Below are 20,629 nucleotides of genomic sequence, written 5' to 3' on the forward strand. Positions count from 1 at the left end.
CAATCCTGCTGTTGATTGTAATTCAATGACTTGTACACATTTTAGCGCATATTTCGGGTTCTAGTAAATAAGCAGACGACGCAAAATATGTAATGTAACATACAAAATAAGAATGGAGTCTGATACTTCACTTTCCATGAATCCCCCAAGCCAAGCTGACAACCTGACACTGGACTCTGGGAGTTGTAGTTCTTTACACACTTCACAAAGCCCTTGATAGAATTTGACAGTTTGCATTTACACAACGACATTTCCCGAAGTGCATTGAGAAATGTGAGGAAACGGCGTAACTCGCGCGACACATTGTTGCTGGGACTGAAATAAACTGGTTTTTGTCGCCTGTATTTGGGTTTTTATCAAATTTCGGTGCATTAGGAGCCTGTTTTCCTGAATTGTAAATGTAAAGCGGGATTCATATTGTTACCGGAAAGTCTTTATGAAAACACGAAAACCGTGCGAAGTCTTTCATGATGTCTGATTGAATTTTTGGGCTCGAGCTGTGGAACGTCGTTGTTATTATTTTAGTTGTGTGTGTTTTTATAACGTAACCAAGTCAATATCGATTTGTTTTTTTCAGTTTTTCTTTTTAACCTCTTCCCTGCGTAGTTTTATATTTTGTTTGAAAAATGGGTTCAATATTAAGCCGAAGAATTGCTGGAGTTGAAGATATTGACATCCAAGCAAATTCTGCATACAGGTATCCTCCGAAATCGGGTAAGTACTAATCAATAATACAATATATAGATATGATTATTTTCACATATATACAAATACTGTTAGTCTGGCTACCTGTGAAATGTGTGTGACCAATTGAGCAAAAAAAAAAAAAAAAAACACACACACACACACAAAACAAAACTTGTTTTTCGTATACACAGATTTATTTTCATAATATTACAACAATAAAAATTAACGTAATTTATCTACATTAAATCACACGGACAGAATAAGAAAACGGTGATATGTTAGCAAATAACTGCAGAAATTGTGGTGTAATTTGGAATACCTATGCAGAGCATGGAGGGTGGCACTGCCAGTTAAGCAAAGGTTATGCCCATTGAGTCAGCTGCAGAAAACGTTTAAAGGGATTCATTTTTTTACTAAGGTTTTTATTCAGCGAAATAAATAAATAACAATTTAAGGGCTTCAGCACACACACCTAATACATTTGTTATTTTCAAGTGATCAGTTATTTCATTTTGAAGCAAACTGAACTGATTTCAGGTGACCTTTCCCAATTAATGGAACTCTCCAATCCCAAAAGAAAGTGATGTGGGGTCTGTAGGTGAAGTTCACATGTTATTGCATTACTCCACATATGAATGGTAGTTAGAGGTGGATGAATCATCCTATTGTAATTCCAAAGCAGGATTTGCACCTGCCTCTCTTCTGGAGCTGTTGGGTTGAAATAGGGTTGCTGTTATTATTTATTTCTTAGCAGACGCCCTTATCCAGGGCGACTTACAATTGTTACAAGATATCACATTATTTTTTACATACAATTGCCCATTTATACAGTTGGGTTTTTACTGGAGCAATCTAGGAAAAGTACCTTGCTCAAGGGTACAGCAGCAGTGTCCCCCACCTGGGATTGAACAAAAAAAAGTGAACTAGGTGTGTCATTTTAGTGTTGCCTTGTGCTAAAATAGTGGAATACAAACTATAGGAGCATCTAGCAGTAAACAAGAAGTTTAGATAAAAGGTGATTGCATGATAGACTGACATGTGTAATTCTGCTTCACTACAGTACAAATCCTATTAGTGTTTGTGTGTTTTTCTGTTTGTTTTTTCTAAAAATAGCACTTTTGTATTTACGTATTGTTTTCAAGTTGGCTTGTGCTGTAGGTAAGCCTGGTTATGAGCTCATGGTCTAGGAGTATGACCACACCTTCAGTTACCTTCACTTCAGCCTATAATTATTTCTATTTAACCTGATTAAATAATACTAAGCAACTCTTACAAAAATGGTTAGTTCCGGGTATGCTGTGAGTTTTAGGGTTCATGCAGACATGTTAATAATCTAGGCTGCATTCTAACTATGTTGTTTTGGTTTGTCACATTATAGCAATAGCAATTTCATTTACCCACCAGCAAAGCGTTTACACATTATTATTATTATTTATTTCTTAGCAGACGCCCTTATCCAGGGCGACTTACAATTGTTACAAGATATCACATTATTTTTTACATACAATTACCCATTTATACAGTTGGGTTTTTACTGGAGCAATCTAGGTAAAGTACCTTGCTCAAGGGTACAGCAGCAGTGTCCCCTACCAGGGATTGAACCCACGACCCTCCGGTCAAGAGCGCAGAGCCCTAACCACTACTCCAGACAGATTCTCTCAGCCCCTCCAGATGTTGATATGGCATAACCTTTTAGGTTTTTGTTGCCTTTCCTCTGCTCAATATATAAGCTCCCCTGAACTGTGCTGAATTTGTTTAGGTAGCCGTTGCTGTTTTGTGTAATTCATATCTTTGATTGAAAATACTTGATACTGTGTTTCAGAGTTGAATCTTTCTTCTCTATTGGAAATGCCTTATTTTAGTAAGGTGAAGAAGCCATAAAACAGTAAAAAAAAAAAAAAAAAAAAAAAAAATACTGGAAGAAAAGATGATGTGGTGCTATTCCCTTGCATGTTTCATTTTAGGAAACTATTTTGCAAGTCACTTCTTCATGGGAGGGGAAAAGTTTGATACTCCACACCCAGAGGGATACCTGTTTGGAGAGAACACAGACCTGAATTTCCTTGGGAACAGACCTGTGCAGGTAAAAGGAAAGCTGGGAAATGCCTAACTGTACAAACCGTGCATGTGTCATGAAGGAATTGAGAAGTAACAAATGAGTTTTTAGGTAGATTACTGGAGCCAGGGTCAGGTTTCAATAAATTGATGTAGAATGAGCCTATAAACCTTGAACTTGTAAAGCAGATCAAGGCTAGAATAAGACTGAAATGGTATATCGTATACAGAACATACAGAATGCAAGCTCATTCTTAATTTTAAAGCTGTCCTTCCCAATCAGAAATCTATTCCCTCAGGGTTCCCTTTATTAAAATATGATGGCACTATAGAATTTTATCTTTGTGTGAGCTACAGCCAATCTTGTGTATATTTTTAGTGTCAGCAATAATATAGCTACATTATGTTTGTGAATTAAATATATAAAGCAGAGCAAATAAAGCACAAATCATAGTGCTACTAAAAAAGATATTACAGAACAGAATACAAACCACTTTAATATTTTGTTTTATATGTATTACATGGAGCATCTGTGCAATAAATCATTTTGCTTTTCTAATTAAGTCCTGTCCTTGAAGTAGGTTAGTGTGCTTTTGTCTGTTTCTTTTTAGAATGTGTTTAAAATACAGTATCTCTGAATCTCACACAAAAGCTTAGATCATTTTTTTTAATAGCAAGCTTTGTTTTCTTTGTTTCAAGTAAACATACAGCACATTATATTGAATAAATATTAACCAAACCAGACATTGTGTTGAATGGATTGTTTACACCACCTAAGACTAGCACAGGTATATTGCGGGCATTTACATTTTTAGTTGTAGCTGATTTATTTTATTTATTTTTTATTCCTGTTTGTGTTTATTTAGTTTCCATATGTTACCCCAGCTGCCCACGAACCAGTAAAGACATTGAGGAGTTTAGTTAACATCAGGAAAGACTCCCTTCGCTTGGTCAGGTGAGTGAAAATGATTTAACACATTTTAAGTCCTTTGGAAACCGTGAGTGTTTAAGGGATGGCACGTATGATATCAGTTTCGTATGCCTAGTTTGAATGTAGAAACATAAAGCCCCTTGCACAATGCTATATGGAAAAGAAACTAAGACGCACAGGCTGATTGTCATATGTGCAATTCTGTAAGACGGTTAGCCTGAGCAGGTTCCCCCGGTGGGGGAAGGTGTTAGCTGAGTTTGGCTGCTGTGGCAGTTTCACTGAAGCTTGTAAAAGCCAAGGTTAGTTGCAGAAAGCAATGTCCCTGAGGCAGGAATAAAACATCATCCCATGTATGGCATTTGAGTGGAAGGGCGCATTCTTATACAGAACCCTTTTTGCGACACCAGGCTTTTTGCACTGCCAGTTTACCACAGCTCTGGTTTATCCTGGCCTGTGCAGGGAGGAGTCCCAGCAATGCGTCAAAGCCAACCGTTTCCTGCATTCATACTCATCATCCTGCCAAAGGGGTCTGAGTTGATGATAAAGTGCTGACTGTATATCTGATGTCTTGCAGGTACAAAGATGATTCAGACAGCCCCAATGAAGAGAATGGGAAGTCCAGGGTCCTGTATAGTGTGGAGTTTACCTTTGATGCTGATGCTCCTGTGGCAATCAGCATTTACTGCCAGGCCTCTGAAGAATTTTCCAATGGGATGGCAGTGTAAGTTCAAGGCTTGGTTGAAGTAGGTGTAGTTTACCCTCTTCCAAGATTTCTCTGAAAGAGGCTTAACATAAAAATTATAAAATCTCCAGACTTAAAAAAGACAAAGTAAAAAAAATAGTTCCAGTAAATCTAACACGTATGTATTTCCTTTCACTTTGTAGACCTCATATTTTCATGTATGAAAGACACACACATGTAAACGTGTATTTGATTTTTCAAGAGGATTTATTTTTGTAGGTATTAGTGAAGACCGCTTCTCCATGCACAAAATCCAATCCCGTACTGCTGAATTATATTCACTTACCCAGGCAGGGAGAATATCTAGTGCTCCTAGCAACTACCTTGTCACCATGGATACACAAAGTTGGAACAGCATTGACATGTATATTGAGAGCAGGAGGGAGGTTCAGGGGTATAGCAGAAAGGGTGTATATCGTCTTTTTCAGTTTACAGCTAATGGGGCGGGGAAATAAGAGGCATACCATAAAACACTATATTGTCAGATACAGTATTTGAAAAATAATTTTCAGAGATAGGAATTAAGTATAGGTCCTTTTCCCTTACAATTCTCTTAACGTTAGCCACCAAAAACATGCGTACAGTTTATTCTGTTAGTAGAAATGCGGGTAAAAAGAAACCAGGCATGATTGGATTATGTGTTTATATACAGTAATATGAAATGTACCATCCTATATCACATTAAATACTTGTTTTCTGTTGTGAAAAGGAAACTTTCTGTATCAATAGATAGTGTTCTTTTTATGTTGTTTAAAATAAATGCATGCACCAATGCAGTCACATGTATATGCCCGCGGTACCCTGTGTTTTTGTATTTTGTAGATACAACCCACGGAACCCTGCCCTGGTCTCTGAAACAGTATATTACAAGAGAGGGGTGAGCCAGCAGTTTTCACTGCCTTCTTTCAAAATGGATTTCTCCAAGTGGAAAGAGGAAGAGGTGAGTAGCCATCTCCTCTACTTTGATCAGGCTGGCTTATTTATAGCTTATGTAGTAAATTACAGTATTTAAAATAAAAAAGGGACTGCACCAGAGCAGTTAATTAGGATTTCACAATAAGTTAAGAAGATTGTACAAATGACACCAAAACACGGGTTGACATTATCGTATCCAGATCTGAATTAGATTTTAAACCCTCGCAAGACTGTCATACATGATTTTGTATCTCCTTCCTGCACTATGACACTTATGGAAACAAGATGATGGAAATAATACTCCCATTGCTTAGCAGTTTGACCCATTCCTGTAATCACTATGAGTTTATAAGACACACCTAAACTTGTTACCTTATACACTGTGGCTAATCAAGCTTGTAGTAAAACGGAATGGGTGAAACTGCTATGCAATATGAGTCTTGTTTCCATGCCTGTACATGTGAACTTAGACACATTTTATGCAACGCTTGAGCTTCAAACATAAAATCTGCGTAAAATGAAACTTCTTAGTCTTGTAGAAAACAATTTGACAAATGTCTTACGTGAACTGCATGCTTTTTTTCTTTTTAAAAGAGGGGCTGGGGGAGAGTTACAGCCTTTTCGAGTGTTGAATAAGTTAATGGCAGTTCTTCAAATTCCCATTATAACTGCTTTAGTGAACACTTAGGTCCTGCTGTCTGAAAGGTTTCTGACGCTCCGTACATGACATCACTTGACTTTGACATCCTGCTAATTCTATAGCTTGAAACACGAAATAAATCAATACCGCTAATAGTACAGCATGTTCTAAAACAATGGGGGAAGGTAATTCCTGTTCTTATGTAAGCCCATATACTTTAGCCATGGCCAGCAAGACGTAAAGCCAAATGTCACTTGTGTAAGACTGTACTTGAAATGTTATGATCTCAAAACATAATAACGTTGTTTTAGCAGTACAGAACGTTTTCAGTTACAGGGCATTTAACCGAAGCCGCAATTTTGCTGTTCCTACCAATTTGCTGCACTTTCAGTCCTTGATTTGTGACGAAGGGGATAGAATTGCTGCTTGGCAGCAAGTTATACAGTATATAGATACATTGGGTATAATGTTTGCTAAAATGTCTGGAGGTTTTAAGGAGGGTCATCACTAATTAGATAACATTTATAAATCACTTGATTACAGTGTGATGGCAATTAGTTCCAAAAAAAGATTCTCCTCCATATAGCTGCAGGCACGGAAATGATATAAAGTAATGGGTAATTGTAATTAGATTTTGCTAATTGTTTCTAACTATTTAACGATGAATGATCTTGCAACAGTGTTAGGGACTAACTGTAATTAACAACAGATCATTAGAAAAGGGGTCCCAACTCCTTCTATAAAACTGTAACCCCCACCAAGTGCAAATTTATAGTAAGTGTTACTCAACACCCATACTGATCCACATAGGAAAGCAAACTGCAGTTTAATTGCACTGAGCTCAGTTAGACATCTGATTTAACTGCATATACATGCATTCTAAGTGCAGTTACTATGGAGAATACAGCTGTAGTATGGTTAACTGCAGACACAATTTTAATATGTGGTCTAATGAACATCACTCCACAGTAGACTTTCCGTCCTTTTACTTTTGAGAACCAGGCGTAATGATTGTGCTTTGTATTGATACCTGGGGATTGTTGCTGAACATCGTGATTTTCTTTCAGCTGAACTTTGACCTGGAAAAAGGCATTTTCCCAGTGGTGATCCGAGCTGTGGTTGATGAAGGTGATGGTAGGTTTTGTAATTTAAGCATCACTGCGTAAATCTAATGATGCCCCTTACTGTGACCTGAGATGGCTGCCATGTTGTAGTCGTATGACGTTTTTATTTTTGGATGATAAAGAGCTAAAGCTTAGAGATATTCATAATCTATTCACAAAGGTAGTCTATGCTTTTTTATGTTAGTCAAGACCTTCACACTGACCTAATAGGACTGATGTAATATTTGGCTTCAATATCAGTTATTTCTTGTTTGTTTTAGTCCTGTGTGCATTTGAACATCGACATTAGGAAGCTTAATACCATTGTGTTCTTCATTCCTCCTTGCAGAGCTCACAGGACATGCACATGTTCTTTTGGCAGCCTTTGAAAAAGTAAGTGAGATTTAAAGATAACCTGGTTGCTTTTCTAAATATCTTGATATGAATTGGTAATCCTCTGCTCTTTAAAAAAATGTGCAAATTATTTTAATGAGCAAAGCGTCTCACAAATGCAGAGGTACTTCAAAATGTATCCCAAAATTCTATTCAATTACTGCCAATGCAGGGGTTACTGCCAAGACTGGTATTACTTTGAAAAACAACAGTTCCATTGACCTGAAAAATATTACCTGAGGGCAGGGTCTACTGAACTGTTTTTATTAATTCTTATGTTTGTTTGCAAGCAAGTGTTGTTTCTACCTCCATGTACCACACAGTCTTTTGAAGCTGGAGTATTTACAGTTAAGTAAGCTCTGTGGATTCTCCTGCTGTGAAAGCCATTAGTGGTTATTAAATGGCAAAGCAACACTTTATGGGCATCATCCTCCCTGAGGGACTTTCAATGACAATCATTCTATTGCTTTTTATTACACTTTAAAATGGTGTTTATAAATAGTCATGCAGACAGTATCAGATTCCATAACGTTTATCTTCAGGGAGAGTTCAACTTGCATAGTGTGGTTACAGACCAAAATGGATAAGGTATGTGCAGTGTTCCCTCAAAGACTAAATTGCGTGCATTTTTCGCAATAACTGGCAACAACCTTCTCACTCAGTTTACTAACTTTCACAAGTTGTTATCATAACGATCAACCTTAATTGAGACCAACATCTCGAGGTAAACCTGTCATTTTGCGAGCATTCTTGCAAAACATTAACATAAGCATAAACATAAACATTAACATTTGAGTCTGTCTTGCAGCTGATTGTCTGATTTCCCTCTGTAAAAATGCACGTCACATTCATGCAGAGCTTGCTCGGGCGCCAGCGAATCTACTAGTACAGGGTGAGCGAAGCAGGCGTCTGGTGATTCTGCCTCTATGGAGAGGGCTGCTCGGTGCTGGTCATGAACTTGGCAGTCGTATAATTTAACACTAATATGCACAATCTTTCTGCATTATTTAAACTATAAATACTCTGGTAAACATAAATAAAAATCACAATACTCATACTTAGATGATTTTTGTTGTATTTCCCTTTTTAAAAAACCTACCATTTCAGAAATATCATCATCTTATGCGTTTTTAAAAACTGGTAAAAATGTACTCAAAACACACATTTAAGTGTATTGTATAGATATAGTAATTGAAGACATATCATGTTTTTTTTTTTTTGCAAGTTGAGTTTATTCATGTTACTTCACTCACGTCTCTCTCCTGAAACTCAACATGGCAGCTGCACCAACGAAGAAAAAAAATGCAATGTTTCAGTAAAAGAGCTAAAAAAAACCTGATTATCTATAATGTTTTGATGTCATTCCATTGATCATGTATAAGTCAATACCATTAAAAGATCTTATTGCCAGTCGTGAACACAGAGAGAACAAGAAAGTAAGTAAGATGGCAGTAGTGGCAAAGCACTGCATTCTTTTGTGCTGAAAAACCAAGGTACTGTAGTACTGCAATCAGACAGCGCTTTCCCAAAGTAAGCAAGCCAAATTAATTGCGTGTTTAATTATTGTTTATTTCTTTCCATGCTACCTGCCTTTTAATAAAGCTATAATTAGCTATATTAAACTGTGGCTGTTTCTTAATTGCATTATCTGACGATGAAGAAACAAGCTCAAAGCTATTTTTCTAGCCATACATTCCTTAAAGGAAATTGATCACTTTAGTCACTAAAGTATGTAGTCACTAAATTTAGCAAATAAGACCGCATTAGCAAAGAAACAATTGGGAGGATTAATTATGTGTTTACATTAAAAAGGGGTGCTATTTAAATTACAATCGGGTAATGCACAGCACTGAACCTGTGTAGAGCAACGAGTCAGTCAACAGTACGCCTTTTTTTAAACCAGTGTTTCATATTTCATCCTGGTTATTATAATGCCAGTAGAACACTACACTTCATTTGTGGAGTGCTGTACATAGGATTACTGTCACGTGACATTGCTGGACTGTTACTAAACTGTTTGATATTTTTTATTGTTATTGTAATGCCAGCAATAAGATAAATGGTTCTTTTTAAAACACCTTAATTTGTAGACTAAACTGCATTTTTAGTGGAAGACTGTAAATATGATTCTCACAGCTGTGCTGGACATTTGTTTTCTGAACTGTAATATAATTCTTGGGTTTTCCTGCTTATTTTAATGCCAGCAATAAGGGAAGGGATGTCTGTAAACATTAGGACAGGTGTGAAGTGTCTTCAGGTGCTTTACTTACTTTTAAATTATTTAAAAAAAAAAAAAAATTCTTGGCTTTAATAAAAAAAAAAAAAATGTTGGAATATTTATTAATTTACTTATTATAACTGTCAACATTATATTTTGTTCAAATGCCTTGTTTAATTATTAATACGTTGATAAAAAGTTGGGGGGAGAAATTGAATTTACTATTCCCAAAAATGGAAAATCAGTGGCCCTAAAGATGGTTACAATTGAAGGCAGTGCAGACGCCAGTGTTTTGTACAGTAATATAAAGCAATTATATGCAGGCCACTAAGTATGCAGTCTGTATCTATGATAACAACTGACAGGGCAACATTTATGATAAGATCTCAGACAGGCATCATAAAGGCAAATATACGTTTCATAAAAATTCTGGATTTATTTTACCGATAAAAAATCAGCAGATGATTCAGAATCGGAGGCAGAGCCACAATAAATGTCTTATTTAAATTTAAAGCTAATTGTTAAATTGTTGAGATACTTGTGTTGGAATATTGTTTAAAAATTGTATAATGCAACAAAAATAATATATTAACAATGACAAATGCGTTAACAAAAAAAAAGTAGTAACTTAAAACTAATTGTTTCTGTCATTTTCTTGTTGGCAGCACGTTGACGGCAGTTTCTCAGTGAAGCCTTTAAAACAGAAACAGATTGTAAGTAACCATACATCTTATGATTAAAATAGTTGTGTAGTATTGAAGGCTGCAGAAGTAGGACATCTTACTGTATTAAGCAGGAACGTTTCTGATTGTGCTTTGTTTACTGTAGTAGCAGCCCAGCTGGCTCAATTTGTTACACTACTATTTTTTTAATCACATACCACCACTACTACAAATAATAAAATAAGTCCCAAATTTACATATAAAGTGCTTTTTGTTCCATTAGCCTGTGGCATTCTCTCGTCAACCCATGTTAATGATCACCCTAGTCTTAGTCATAAATAGGAATTCAGGGGTCAGAATAAAGTTGGAGGAATATGAAGAGTACAGTATTCATAGTAGAATAAATACAACTTTGTCTCACCACTGTTGCCTCAGCTGTTGGCTTTCCACATTTTGAAACTGGTTTTAAGGGACACATTGCCTTCAAGCAACATCACTAATGTTTCCTTCATGTCAACTGCAGTAAGTGACAATTAAAGTATAGAGCCTCTACAGTGTACTGGATATAAGTGGTTGAACTCCAAATGCCAGAGATATAGACTAGTTGCCTGCTTCCGTTGTCTGTTAAATATATCTGGGTTTAGTGAAGCTTTCTGAAAGCCCTACACTAGGAATTGGCACACCCTGTTAGTTATCATCTTTCAGCTAGAGCCCCCTTGTGTCTGCAAATGTAATTGCATGAAAATTACAAGCTTGGTAAGCCAGTGTTGCTTTTTATTATAAAAAAAAGTGTTTGCTGAAACACTGCTGCACCCATGCTTTAGGTGGATCGTGTGAGCTACCTGCTTCAGGAGATCTATGGAATAGAAAACAAGAACAACCAGGAGACAAAGGTATTATATCAGTATTGATACTCTTGTCTAGAGCCATACCGATCAATTTTACAAAATACTGTTAGTACAGGAAATACATTTTGATTGCATGCTTTATGATAACCATTTTATAATGGGTAGTGTTTGGTGCTGACACCTTTGTTTTTAGCCCTCAGATGATGAGAACAGTGACAACAGCAATGAGTGTGTGGTGTGCCTGTCAGACCTGCGCGACACCCTGATCCTGCCCTGTCGACACCTGTGTCTGTGTAACTCTTGTGCTGACACACTGCGTTACCAGGCCAACAACTGTCCCATCTGCAGATTGCGTGAGTGCTTGGAGGAGGAGAAGAAGAAGAAGCGGGGCAATGAAATAGTTTAATAGGGGCAGTAACTTGTGATGCGTGCTCGACTTTAAAGATGCCTTACCTCCATTCTGTTTTTCACATTCTGATAGTCAATAAATCTGGAATTAAACTGCTCCTAGATGTCATATATAACATTTTTGCATGAGAAGATGTCCCTGCTGGTTACTCCAGATGACACTGAACATACATTAACAGAGTAACACAGTGGCCAGGCAGGGAGTGTATTTTCTGCCAAGGACTTCAAATTATTTGTCTTAAGTAACTGTATTTGGACTAGGAAACTGAATTTTAAAGCCTTTTGGAAAAAGCAGAGTACTGTCATTTTAAAACTAGAAAGGGGGAGCATTTATTACAAATTATGTAGCTATTATATCTTTACCTAGGGGCTCAATGAGACACTAGGTACATTTTGTTTAGTTAATTACAAAATATGACAAATTTAGTATTTCTTTATTGTCCATAGCTTTCCGTGCATTGCTTCAGATCCGTGCTGTCCGCAAGAAGCCAGGGGTCCTGTCTCCTGTATCCTTCAGCCCTGTCCTAGCACAAACAATGGACCATGACGAGCATTCGGTATGTGACACGCACAGTCCGTAGTCTCTGATGTGCCCAGATATACAACATATACAGTGTACAAGGCAAAATGGTTGGTCTTTGAGCTGTTAAGGTATCCTTTAGAATAGCATTAAATACACCTCTGTTGTGTGCAGTAGTTATCTTGTGCTGCAGTCCTGGGTTTTCATGTTGTCACTTTTGGTTTAATCTCAGTGAAATTTTCATAAGAAAAAGAATCATCATAAGCTAATCAGCTTTTGGGCCTTATAAATAATGCTTGTCTCGCAGCAAGTGGCATTCTGACAAATCCAACAATGTCTCCAGTTAGAAAGCAGACTTGAGCTGGGGGAATCGCAGCCTCCCTACTTCTCAGTGTGAGCTAGATACAGATACAGTTCAAAACATTGATACATGTTTTTTTTTTGTTTTTGGTCTTGCTTTTAAAAATTTCTAAAGTTTCACAAAATGGTTATAATCTTCATGTTTGTGCTCCGATAGGGTACTCTGAAGATTTTATGTGATAAACATTAATAGTTTTAAAACCGTAATCCACTGCGATCACACAAGCATTGATGGCATCAGTTCAGTAAATTGGTCCAAACTAAGCCTTGTTTAAATGAAGTTTAATTCTTCCATTTATTTAAGTATTATAATTAAGTATTATGAAGTGGATGCATACATATATATTTTATTATTTCTTTATTTTTTTTAAAGAGCTTAGACAATATCCCACCAGGCTTTGAACCCATCTCCTTGCTCGAAGCCCTGAATGGTCAGCAATCGGTATCCCCAGAAATCCCCTCTGCCCCCTTGTATGAAGAGATCAACTTCTCTGGGAGTCTGGGGGAATCTCACCTCCTCTCTAGCCTGCCGCTGGGCACCAGCGACCGAGCCATGGACAAGGGCAAGGTCAGCAAGTCCCCGGACAGGTGAGGCCCGTGAAATGCTGATCTGGAACTACTGGATTCATAACTATCGTGGGATAAAGTTCTAGTATTGAAATGTAGCCCTCCTGAGGTGCAGCATCACATATACTGAACCCCAGCAAGACCCTTCGTTTACATGCAGTTCAGGCTAAGCAAACTTGTCATTTAGCTTAAACTACTAGGGTAATTATTAGCCACTGACTGTATAATCCAATCCTTTCTTTTACTATTCATTACAGCACACTGCGCTCCCCCTCCTCCCCATTCCAGGAAGAAGATGAAGAGAAGCTGTCTGAAGTTTTTGATGCCCAGCCTCACCCTCTGATACTGAGCAATCCCACCTCACCAGAGGTAGGCACGGCAGGGCTCTCTCAGTTGCCCAGGAATTGGTAGAAATATGATTTTTGTATTAGGTTTTAAAAATACAAACAAAAGAATCACCAAGTAAACATGCAGTATATGAACTATGGGGCTCAGTGCATTCAATAATTAAAAACCAGCAAGATTGCCCAACTGTACTAAGAGTACAGGATCTGTAAGTTCCATTTGAATAAGTCCATCTGTGTCCCTGATACATGATGCAATCTGCTGATTCTCACTTTCATCTTAAATTCTTTGATGGAAGTCTTATTCTTTTTTTTGTATGTTTTGTCATCCTAAGACCACACCAGCAGAAGATTCTGTCACACCGAACAGAGGTGAGGAAAAACTAAAATTTAAAGCAATTATCTGTTAACTTGTTTGGAAGATCAGTACTGATAACTGAATGCGTGAGTGAGTGAGCACCATTGTCATTTGATGCTGGTGGACTGAAAACAGCTTTTGCTTTAATATTTGCAGTTCAGAGATCCCGGTCCATGGAAGATATTCTCCAAGACAGCATCAGCGAGCACAGCAGCCTGACTAAGTCCGACAGTGACCCGCTAGTTGAGATCTCCCTGTCAGGTAAACCTGCCCTGTCAAACCTTGCTCTCTATCCCACTCCTGGGGGAAATACTGGGCTATGCCTATGGTTAAAGTATGCTCCTTAGAGCAATGAAAATTTGACAGACCTACAGCGAAACACAACAAATCAGGAATTGCAAACACTCCACCACCAGATTTCGCCAACACAGCTGCCAAGCTACAGAACTAATTTTCAATTAATTTGTTGTGCTGGACTTCATAAAGATACTGACAGGCCACATTGTGTTGACTTACTTCCATCTGTTACATTGTTGCTATATAACCTTATTTGCTTTTTGGAAACTATCGAAGAACTTCTAACATGGTTATCCTTTGTGTCTGTGTAATTTTTAAATAGATTTTAAGATTGATTGATTGATTTAGTTAACAAATAGCCTGTTGGGTGAATGAACAGATGAATGTGTAGGTAAATTAAGGAAAATTAATTCAAGTGAAAAAGTAATTTACTCAATAAATAGAATGAGTAAATAAGTTACAGATTGATTTACATCTAATCAATGGGGAGTCAAGTAAATCGGTAGATGTGATTTGTAACTAGGTAATTTTTTTGATAGCTATAGTATGGAGATAAAGAGCTTGCATTGTATCAATCAGTAGATAATGGAAAAGAAGCAATATGTCATTTATGGGTTTATGCCTTGATTTGATTGCTTGCGTTAAGTAATCGCTTGCCATTAATCAGAGAGTCTCGCCTCTAACCTGTGTGTCGTTGTTTTTCTAATATTCTCTTCCACTCCCCCTCCTCTGCTTGGTCTGGGCAGCCCTGGGTCCTGACTCCTGCTCAGTTGGTATTGAGGAGTAACTCTGGTATGTTGCCTTTACTGTCTCCCTGTTATTTTCTGCTGTGGATCTACATGGCTTCTTATGTGTCTGTGTCTCTAGAATCTGAGAACTATGATATACCAAGAGATGTGTATCAAGCTATGGAGGCTTGTTAACCAGAACCCAACTTTTAGTAGTGTTTCTATTGGAAGTATTCATTACAAGGTTCAATTATTATCCTGGGCTGTGGTATAGTTATTTGTTTGAGCATTCCCCTTACTGAGGTAAAAACAAAGAGGTGTGTTCAGGAAAGTGAAAACCTGCAAGATGTGGGTCAGCGTTTAAGCACAGAGATGGTAGAACAGTTGAGCCTAATCGCTGTTTGACCATAAGGAGAGTTTGAAACTGGTATCCCTTTTAGTACATTTCTCCCAGGGTGACTTCTGATTGCTGGATGGAAGAACTTCTGATTCTGCCTCCTCCGGTAAGCTGTTTGACAGATTTATTCCACACTACTTCCTAATTCCTCAGCTTCTCAACAGGATCCTCCGAGTCGACCGAGAGCCTGAAAAGCCAGAGCACGAACAGTTCAAGCCAGCCTCTCCTCTCCCAACTGAGCAGCCTCCACATCGAGGACGAGCAGCATACTTCATGAACACGGCAGGAACTTTCCTTTCAAAGCCACCTACAGCAAGACGCTGTGTTTTATGACAACGACGCCGAGCACTAACCAGAATGAGTACAAACACGCTCAACAGCCTTTCAAAGGGTCTTTTTAGTTACTACAGTGTTGATGCAACAATGCTATCTTCATTTTACATTAAATTTGTTTCAAGATAATCATTTAAAAAAAAAAAAAAAAAAAAAAGTGGAAGTGTGACCTTCAGATACAAAATATTTTGTAATCTTTTTTCAATCTTTGCTGTGCCATTTTCACACAAAAACGTGTGCTTCTTCAGCTGCAGTACAATCGTAGTTTATTGCTTGAAACAGGTGTCAGCAAGTGTAAATAGTGTAAGCAGTAATGTATCTGGTACATAGAATTAACAAAGGTCTCAGAATAATTATATGTGTTCTCTCAAATTAATTCATAAAAAATTTGATTGATTGAAATTAGAATTTTTTTGCCACAGTTAAAATGCAAAAAGCCGTTATATTTGTAATGCCCAGAAGATACAGTAGCATTGAACTGTATTCCTGGAACTTACTTCCGTCACTTGAGGCTGAATTGATTATATTAATTAGTGATTTGCATTTTAGATTTTAGATGGCAGTATCACAACATATTTGACTGATTGATTAATTAACTAAATGCACAATCTCATGATTATTACTTTAGCGTTATAATTCTGTTTCCAATCAATGAGACACAAACACAATGTTGTGTTTGACTACCACGTACAGTTTATTTTTATATTTCTGAAAGCAACCCTGCTTGATTACTTTTACTATTTTTTATTTTATACAAATGAACACTGTATTTAAAAAAATATTACAGTTTTAAACTACAGTATTAGATTAGCTATTTTTTCATCTGACAAACATTTTGTTTATCCGCTTCACAAATAATGGTTCCATTTTGGACATCTTTCAAAGGTATACCTTTAGTGAAATGTTGCTGAAAGAGCATCAGCAGAAACGCTAGCTTCTTCCAGACTTTATAAATGATTTACTGTATTAGAAATAACAGCTATCGGAGAAAAGTCAACACCCCCCCTCCTGCCACCCCATTAGGGTCCTTACTGAACAGTGATGTGGGCGCCTACAGATTTTAATTGTAGAAATCTGATTGTGTGAACAAGTTATGTAGATATCTGCATTGGTTGCTTTGCCATGGTCATTGTTCCTAGCAGTCATGGCTTGTGTAACTGTCATCTTGCATGCATGTGCCTTCTTTGTTATAACGTGCCAGTCCTTTTGTGTTTATAAATGAGACGGGCAACACTCAATGCACATTTCGCAGCATGTTGTATAGCTTTTGAACTGTACTTGGCCTTAGTTTTATCAAGAGGGTTGAGTATTGTAAATTATATTTTTACTTTACGGACACCAATTTAAGCATTTCCATAAAGGACACTTTAAATATACCCACATCAGATCTATTTAATTAATAATAAATAAACTATTCTGCCAATCTATGGTATATTTTTTATATTTGGTTGTCCTGTGTGTGTGCTTTTTTATTATTATTATTATTTTTATTTTTGTGTTGGGATACAATAAGATTTATTTTCATTGAAGTGGTTACTGCACCTTCACATACGTATATCTAAGGGAAATGTAATATTATATTATTGATGTGGCTTTACTTTGTGGCACATTTGAATTTATGCTAGAAATTCTAGTGTTGATTCCTCCTACATAAATAATTATTTTGATGGCCCAAGTAACGTGTCCTCAAGATGATGTGTAGCCATTTTTGTATGCCGCAGTCCTGCACAATTTCAAGCAGTGGATGATGAAGTAAATAAATATGCACTTTTTGGAATCCAGGGGGAATTACTTGCTGGTAAAAAGCAGAACTACTAGGGGAACATGTAGCTGATGCTTGTCTCTTTCGAATCAGATGGTAGATTTAGAAATCCCCCGGAGATCCAACCCACAGATTAATGTGTACCTCTTAAAGATCAAGTATCCTGAATTTTTAATTCTCCCTGTGTATATTTGCAGTCAAATTACTTTTAGGAAAAAATTTTAGGATACTTTTAGGATAAATTTTAGGAAAGAAAACTAGAAAAACACTTGCTGTGAAAGCAACTTACTTCCCAGGACAGCAGGAGTGTCTCTTGGTTAACTAATTTGTTTTACTGAGCCACAAACAATCAGAGCGACCTGCACTTGTAATTCCCTTGTAAAGTGTACTATTCGAGAAACCATTCTCCAGTGTGCTCTGGCTATGACCCAGCTGATTAGAATGCCTGGAACTGCCACTATATCAAAAGAAGTAGCAGCAAGCTTGATTAGTCTGTAACATGAGAGGCAGGTGATAGACAAGATTCGAGGGTCATCGTCTGTCCGTTCCCCCTCCCCGTCCCCCCTTTTCCATTTTGAATAAGCACATATAGAAAATCCTGTTAACTGCTTGACATCGCTACAGTACCAATTAAACACAACATTTCTGTCTTTATGTAACGTTATTTAAAATATGTATAAGCAAACCAGGTTTCTGGTAGAATGTCTATCGCACCCCCAGAGCCAGACTCACATTTGTATTCATATCTCTAATCTGAAAAGCCTCCAAATCTGATTTTTACTTGCATTTCTACCACATGGATTTTCATTTTCAGAACCATGTCCCATATTATGAATGATTGTCATGTGAGAATACAAGAAATTTACCAGCCTGTGGGGTAAATGTGCAATTTATTATAATTAAATATAACATGGTGATACAACAATGTGCCTTGTTCTCAATATAACAATCCACCTGTAAATACTGTAGCATTGCATTCAGTGATTGTGCTTCGGCTACATTTGTATCTCTGGACAGTGAAGCAGTTCTATTTTATAGATAAAATGTACATATACATAGTGACTTTGAGAAGACAGGTTTTTGACAAAGAGGGCAGAAAACCTTTGTGCAAAATATAAATGTGAGCTTTAATTGGCTGATTGATTTATGTATTTTTTGGTTGTTTCCTTATTATAGCTGATACCAGTTAATGAATGTATGATTGTTCATCACAAAATGTTGTTTTCCCTTATTACTAAAGCTTGATTTTTTTCAGTTTCTGCAAGTATGGTAATAAATGAATATAAAGCGGTATTTACTGTGTTATCGTTTTCTTTTATATTGTTGGAGGAAAACTCACGGATTTCACAGTAATATTTTGTATATACTGTATACAGAATAATAGACACTGTGCGGTGAATTACAAGGTTATAATTTCATATGAAGGGTTCAGGTGACCCCTAAACCACAGAGCGAAACTCGAGTGGTTTATGATGAATTTACCAGAACCCCGAGATGCAATTATAACCTAAAGTAATTCACTTCAGCCCCATTTGTTATTTCGTATAATATATGGATCCCATTATTTTTTCTAAAGCAGGATTCTTTGTGTTTTTTGTTTTCTTGCTGCCCGAAGAATAATTATCTGGCTTCTAGTGTGGACATTTCAAAATGGGACACATTCTGTAAGTGGAATTTTAAGACGTATAACGGCTGTCATTCTGTGGTCATGTGCCTTCTTGGTTTCCAGTCTAAACACTTATCTTGAGCTTCGTAACTGTGATTCTCTAGGTCATGTTTGATAATCAGCCAATAAAATGGGATTATTTTCCCAAAGAACTTTCAAGAAGTTTCAGTGATTTTAACATCGATCCAACATACCGCGGATATTTTCTGCATGATAGAGGTAGCGCACTTTTAGATGGTGTCTTCATGTATTTTATGATTCTCTCACTTCTGGTCCATTGTGGATGTAGTCCAGTAAAAATGTCTAACTGGCACATGATTTAACCTCTTGCCATATCAGAGTACCGTTCCTCTCAATTAAAGCAAGAACAGTAAGAGGCATCAATATTGGCCATGATGTGATGTGAAAAACAAATGTTTTGGCTCTGTGTAAAGAAACCGATGTCTCTGGCTAATTTGTTTCCTTATGCAGGTATTGCCTTGTATGTACATTTGCAAGTCGTTTCTTAGATCGGAACCAGAATACAGAAAACAGCCCCAGGTCCCTTTACAGTTCTGCACCTGAAAACAAAACGGTACAAACATAGCATTTACTGTCGCCACTAGATGGTGCTATCTACCCTCCTTTGAATGTCAAAAGCTAAGCAAAGCAGTACCGTATTTATTGATATTTTTTTCACTCCGTAAAACTACTACACTTTTTAATTTATGTTGTATTATATTAATTTGAGCATTTCCAAAATAAATCGTTTTCCAAAAGATGATAAATGACTTATTTATTAAGTTGCCCCCAAAGAAAAAACGATACTTGGTAATTATTCTAAAACACAATTTGTTGTTGAACATGTAGGACAGCTCTGTGTGGGCTTTACACTAGAACCTCTCCTTTGCAAGAATTACATTTACAGTAAGCAGCGGGTTGACAGGTTTTCAACACGCACAAGCCTCGTTTTAATGGGGATTTCAAGATTGTGTGCTCTTATGTAGGATTCCCCCGGGGCGTTCGTTCACTTCCAACAATTCATGTGGTAGTGCAAACAGCTCTAAAACCAAAAACAAACACTTTGCTTTATGATAATCTCTGAATAGTTACACTATGACACATGTTGCATCAATACACGGCATGATGATGCAATTTATTGGCACTGAAAACAACTAGGAGGGATTTATCCCTGAAACACAAACCAATAAGGGACCCCTTCTAAGGTGCTTTCTGTGTCACACAATGTTGAAATAGCATGAATGATGAATTAAAAGTTAAACTGTTTCTATCTTCTGGGCTAACTGCCAAAAAGCTACAGGCTACCGTTACACTTTACACTATATTATTTCAACCTGGGTTTAATCTGAATTAAGAAATACCATTCAGGAGTAAACAGTATAATGTAACATCTTTAGCTCATAAACAGAAATTCAACAGTACGTGTTTACCTAAATACACATCTACAATGAATCAAGTTTCCTATTACTGTACACATTTAATTTATCAATACAGTAATTGTATAGACCACCCTCATCAGCCGTCCCAGGAACGCTGGGTTTCACTGAAACCTACGTTCCTCAGGAAAATATATTTTAAAAAAATCTGCACCTTGTCACCGTTTTCTTTACATTTCACAAACTTACAAAGACAATGTTTTTTTTTTCACTATTTAAACAAGAAATGAGCATAGTAAAGTGTTTATATCTGTCATCT

At 37.0% G+C, this 20,629-nt stretch overlaps 1 protein-coding gene across 3 annotated transcripts; it reads left to right on the plus strand.

The window, feature by feature from the left end:
* Window positions 1–253: 253 nt before the first annotated feature.
* On the plus strand, window positions 254–18,561 carry LOC117431590 (E3 ubiquitin-protein ligase MGRN1-like). Of its 3 annotated transcripts, none has more exons than XM_034052690.3 (17): window positions 254–714; window positions 2,652–2,770; window positions 3,609–3,697; window positions 4,248–4,394; window positions 5,238–5,355; window positions 7,038–7,104; window positions 7,423–7,466; window positions 10,350–10,397; window positions 11,171–11,239; window positions 11,388–11,547; window positions 12,050–12,159; window positions 12,856–13,070; window positions 13,307–13,418; window positions 13,729–13,765; window positions 13,908–14,012; window positions 14,795–14,840; window positions 15,338–18,561. In XM_034052690.3, the coding sequence occupies exons 1-16, from the start codon at window positions 627–629 to the stop codon at window positions 14,833–14,835; spliced, it is 1,569 nt and encodes a 522-aa protein (XP_033908581.2). In that variant the 5' UTR covers window positions 254–626; the 3' UTR covers window positions 14,836–14,840; window positions 15,338–18,561. The 3 variants fall into 3 exon arrangements, with proteins under 3 accessions (XP_033908581.2, XP_058851861.1, XP_033908580.2); XM_058995878.1 differs by having other exon boundaries at window positions 15,327–15,435; XM_034052689.3 differs by lacking the exon at window positions 14,795–14,840.
* The last annotated feature ends 2,068 nt before the right edge of the window (window positions 18,562–20,629 follow it).

Source organism: Acipenser ruthenus, chromosome 22, assembly GCF_902713425.1.
Source record: "Acipenser ruthenus chromosome 22, fAciRut3.2 maternal haplotype, whole genome shotgun sequence".
NCBI classification, from domain to species: domain Eukaryota; kingdom Metazoa; phylum Chordata; class Actinopteri; order Acipenseriformes; family Acipenseridae; genus Acipenser; species Acipenser ruthenus.

Coding starts and splice junctions, on each gene's coding strand:
- LOC117431590 (XM_034052689.3), top strand. CDS start 627: ATGGGTTCAATATTAAGCCGAAGAATTGCTGGAGTTGAAGATATTGAC. Junction 7,467..10,349: donor TTTTGGCAGCCTTTGAAAAA/GTAAGTGAGATT, acceptor TCTTGTTGGCAG/CACGTTGACGGCAGTTTCTC. Junction 10,398..11,170: donor CTTTAAAACAGAAACAGATT/GTAAGTAACCAT, acceptor CCCATGCTTTAG/GTGGATCGTGTGAGCTACCT.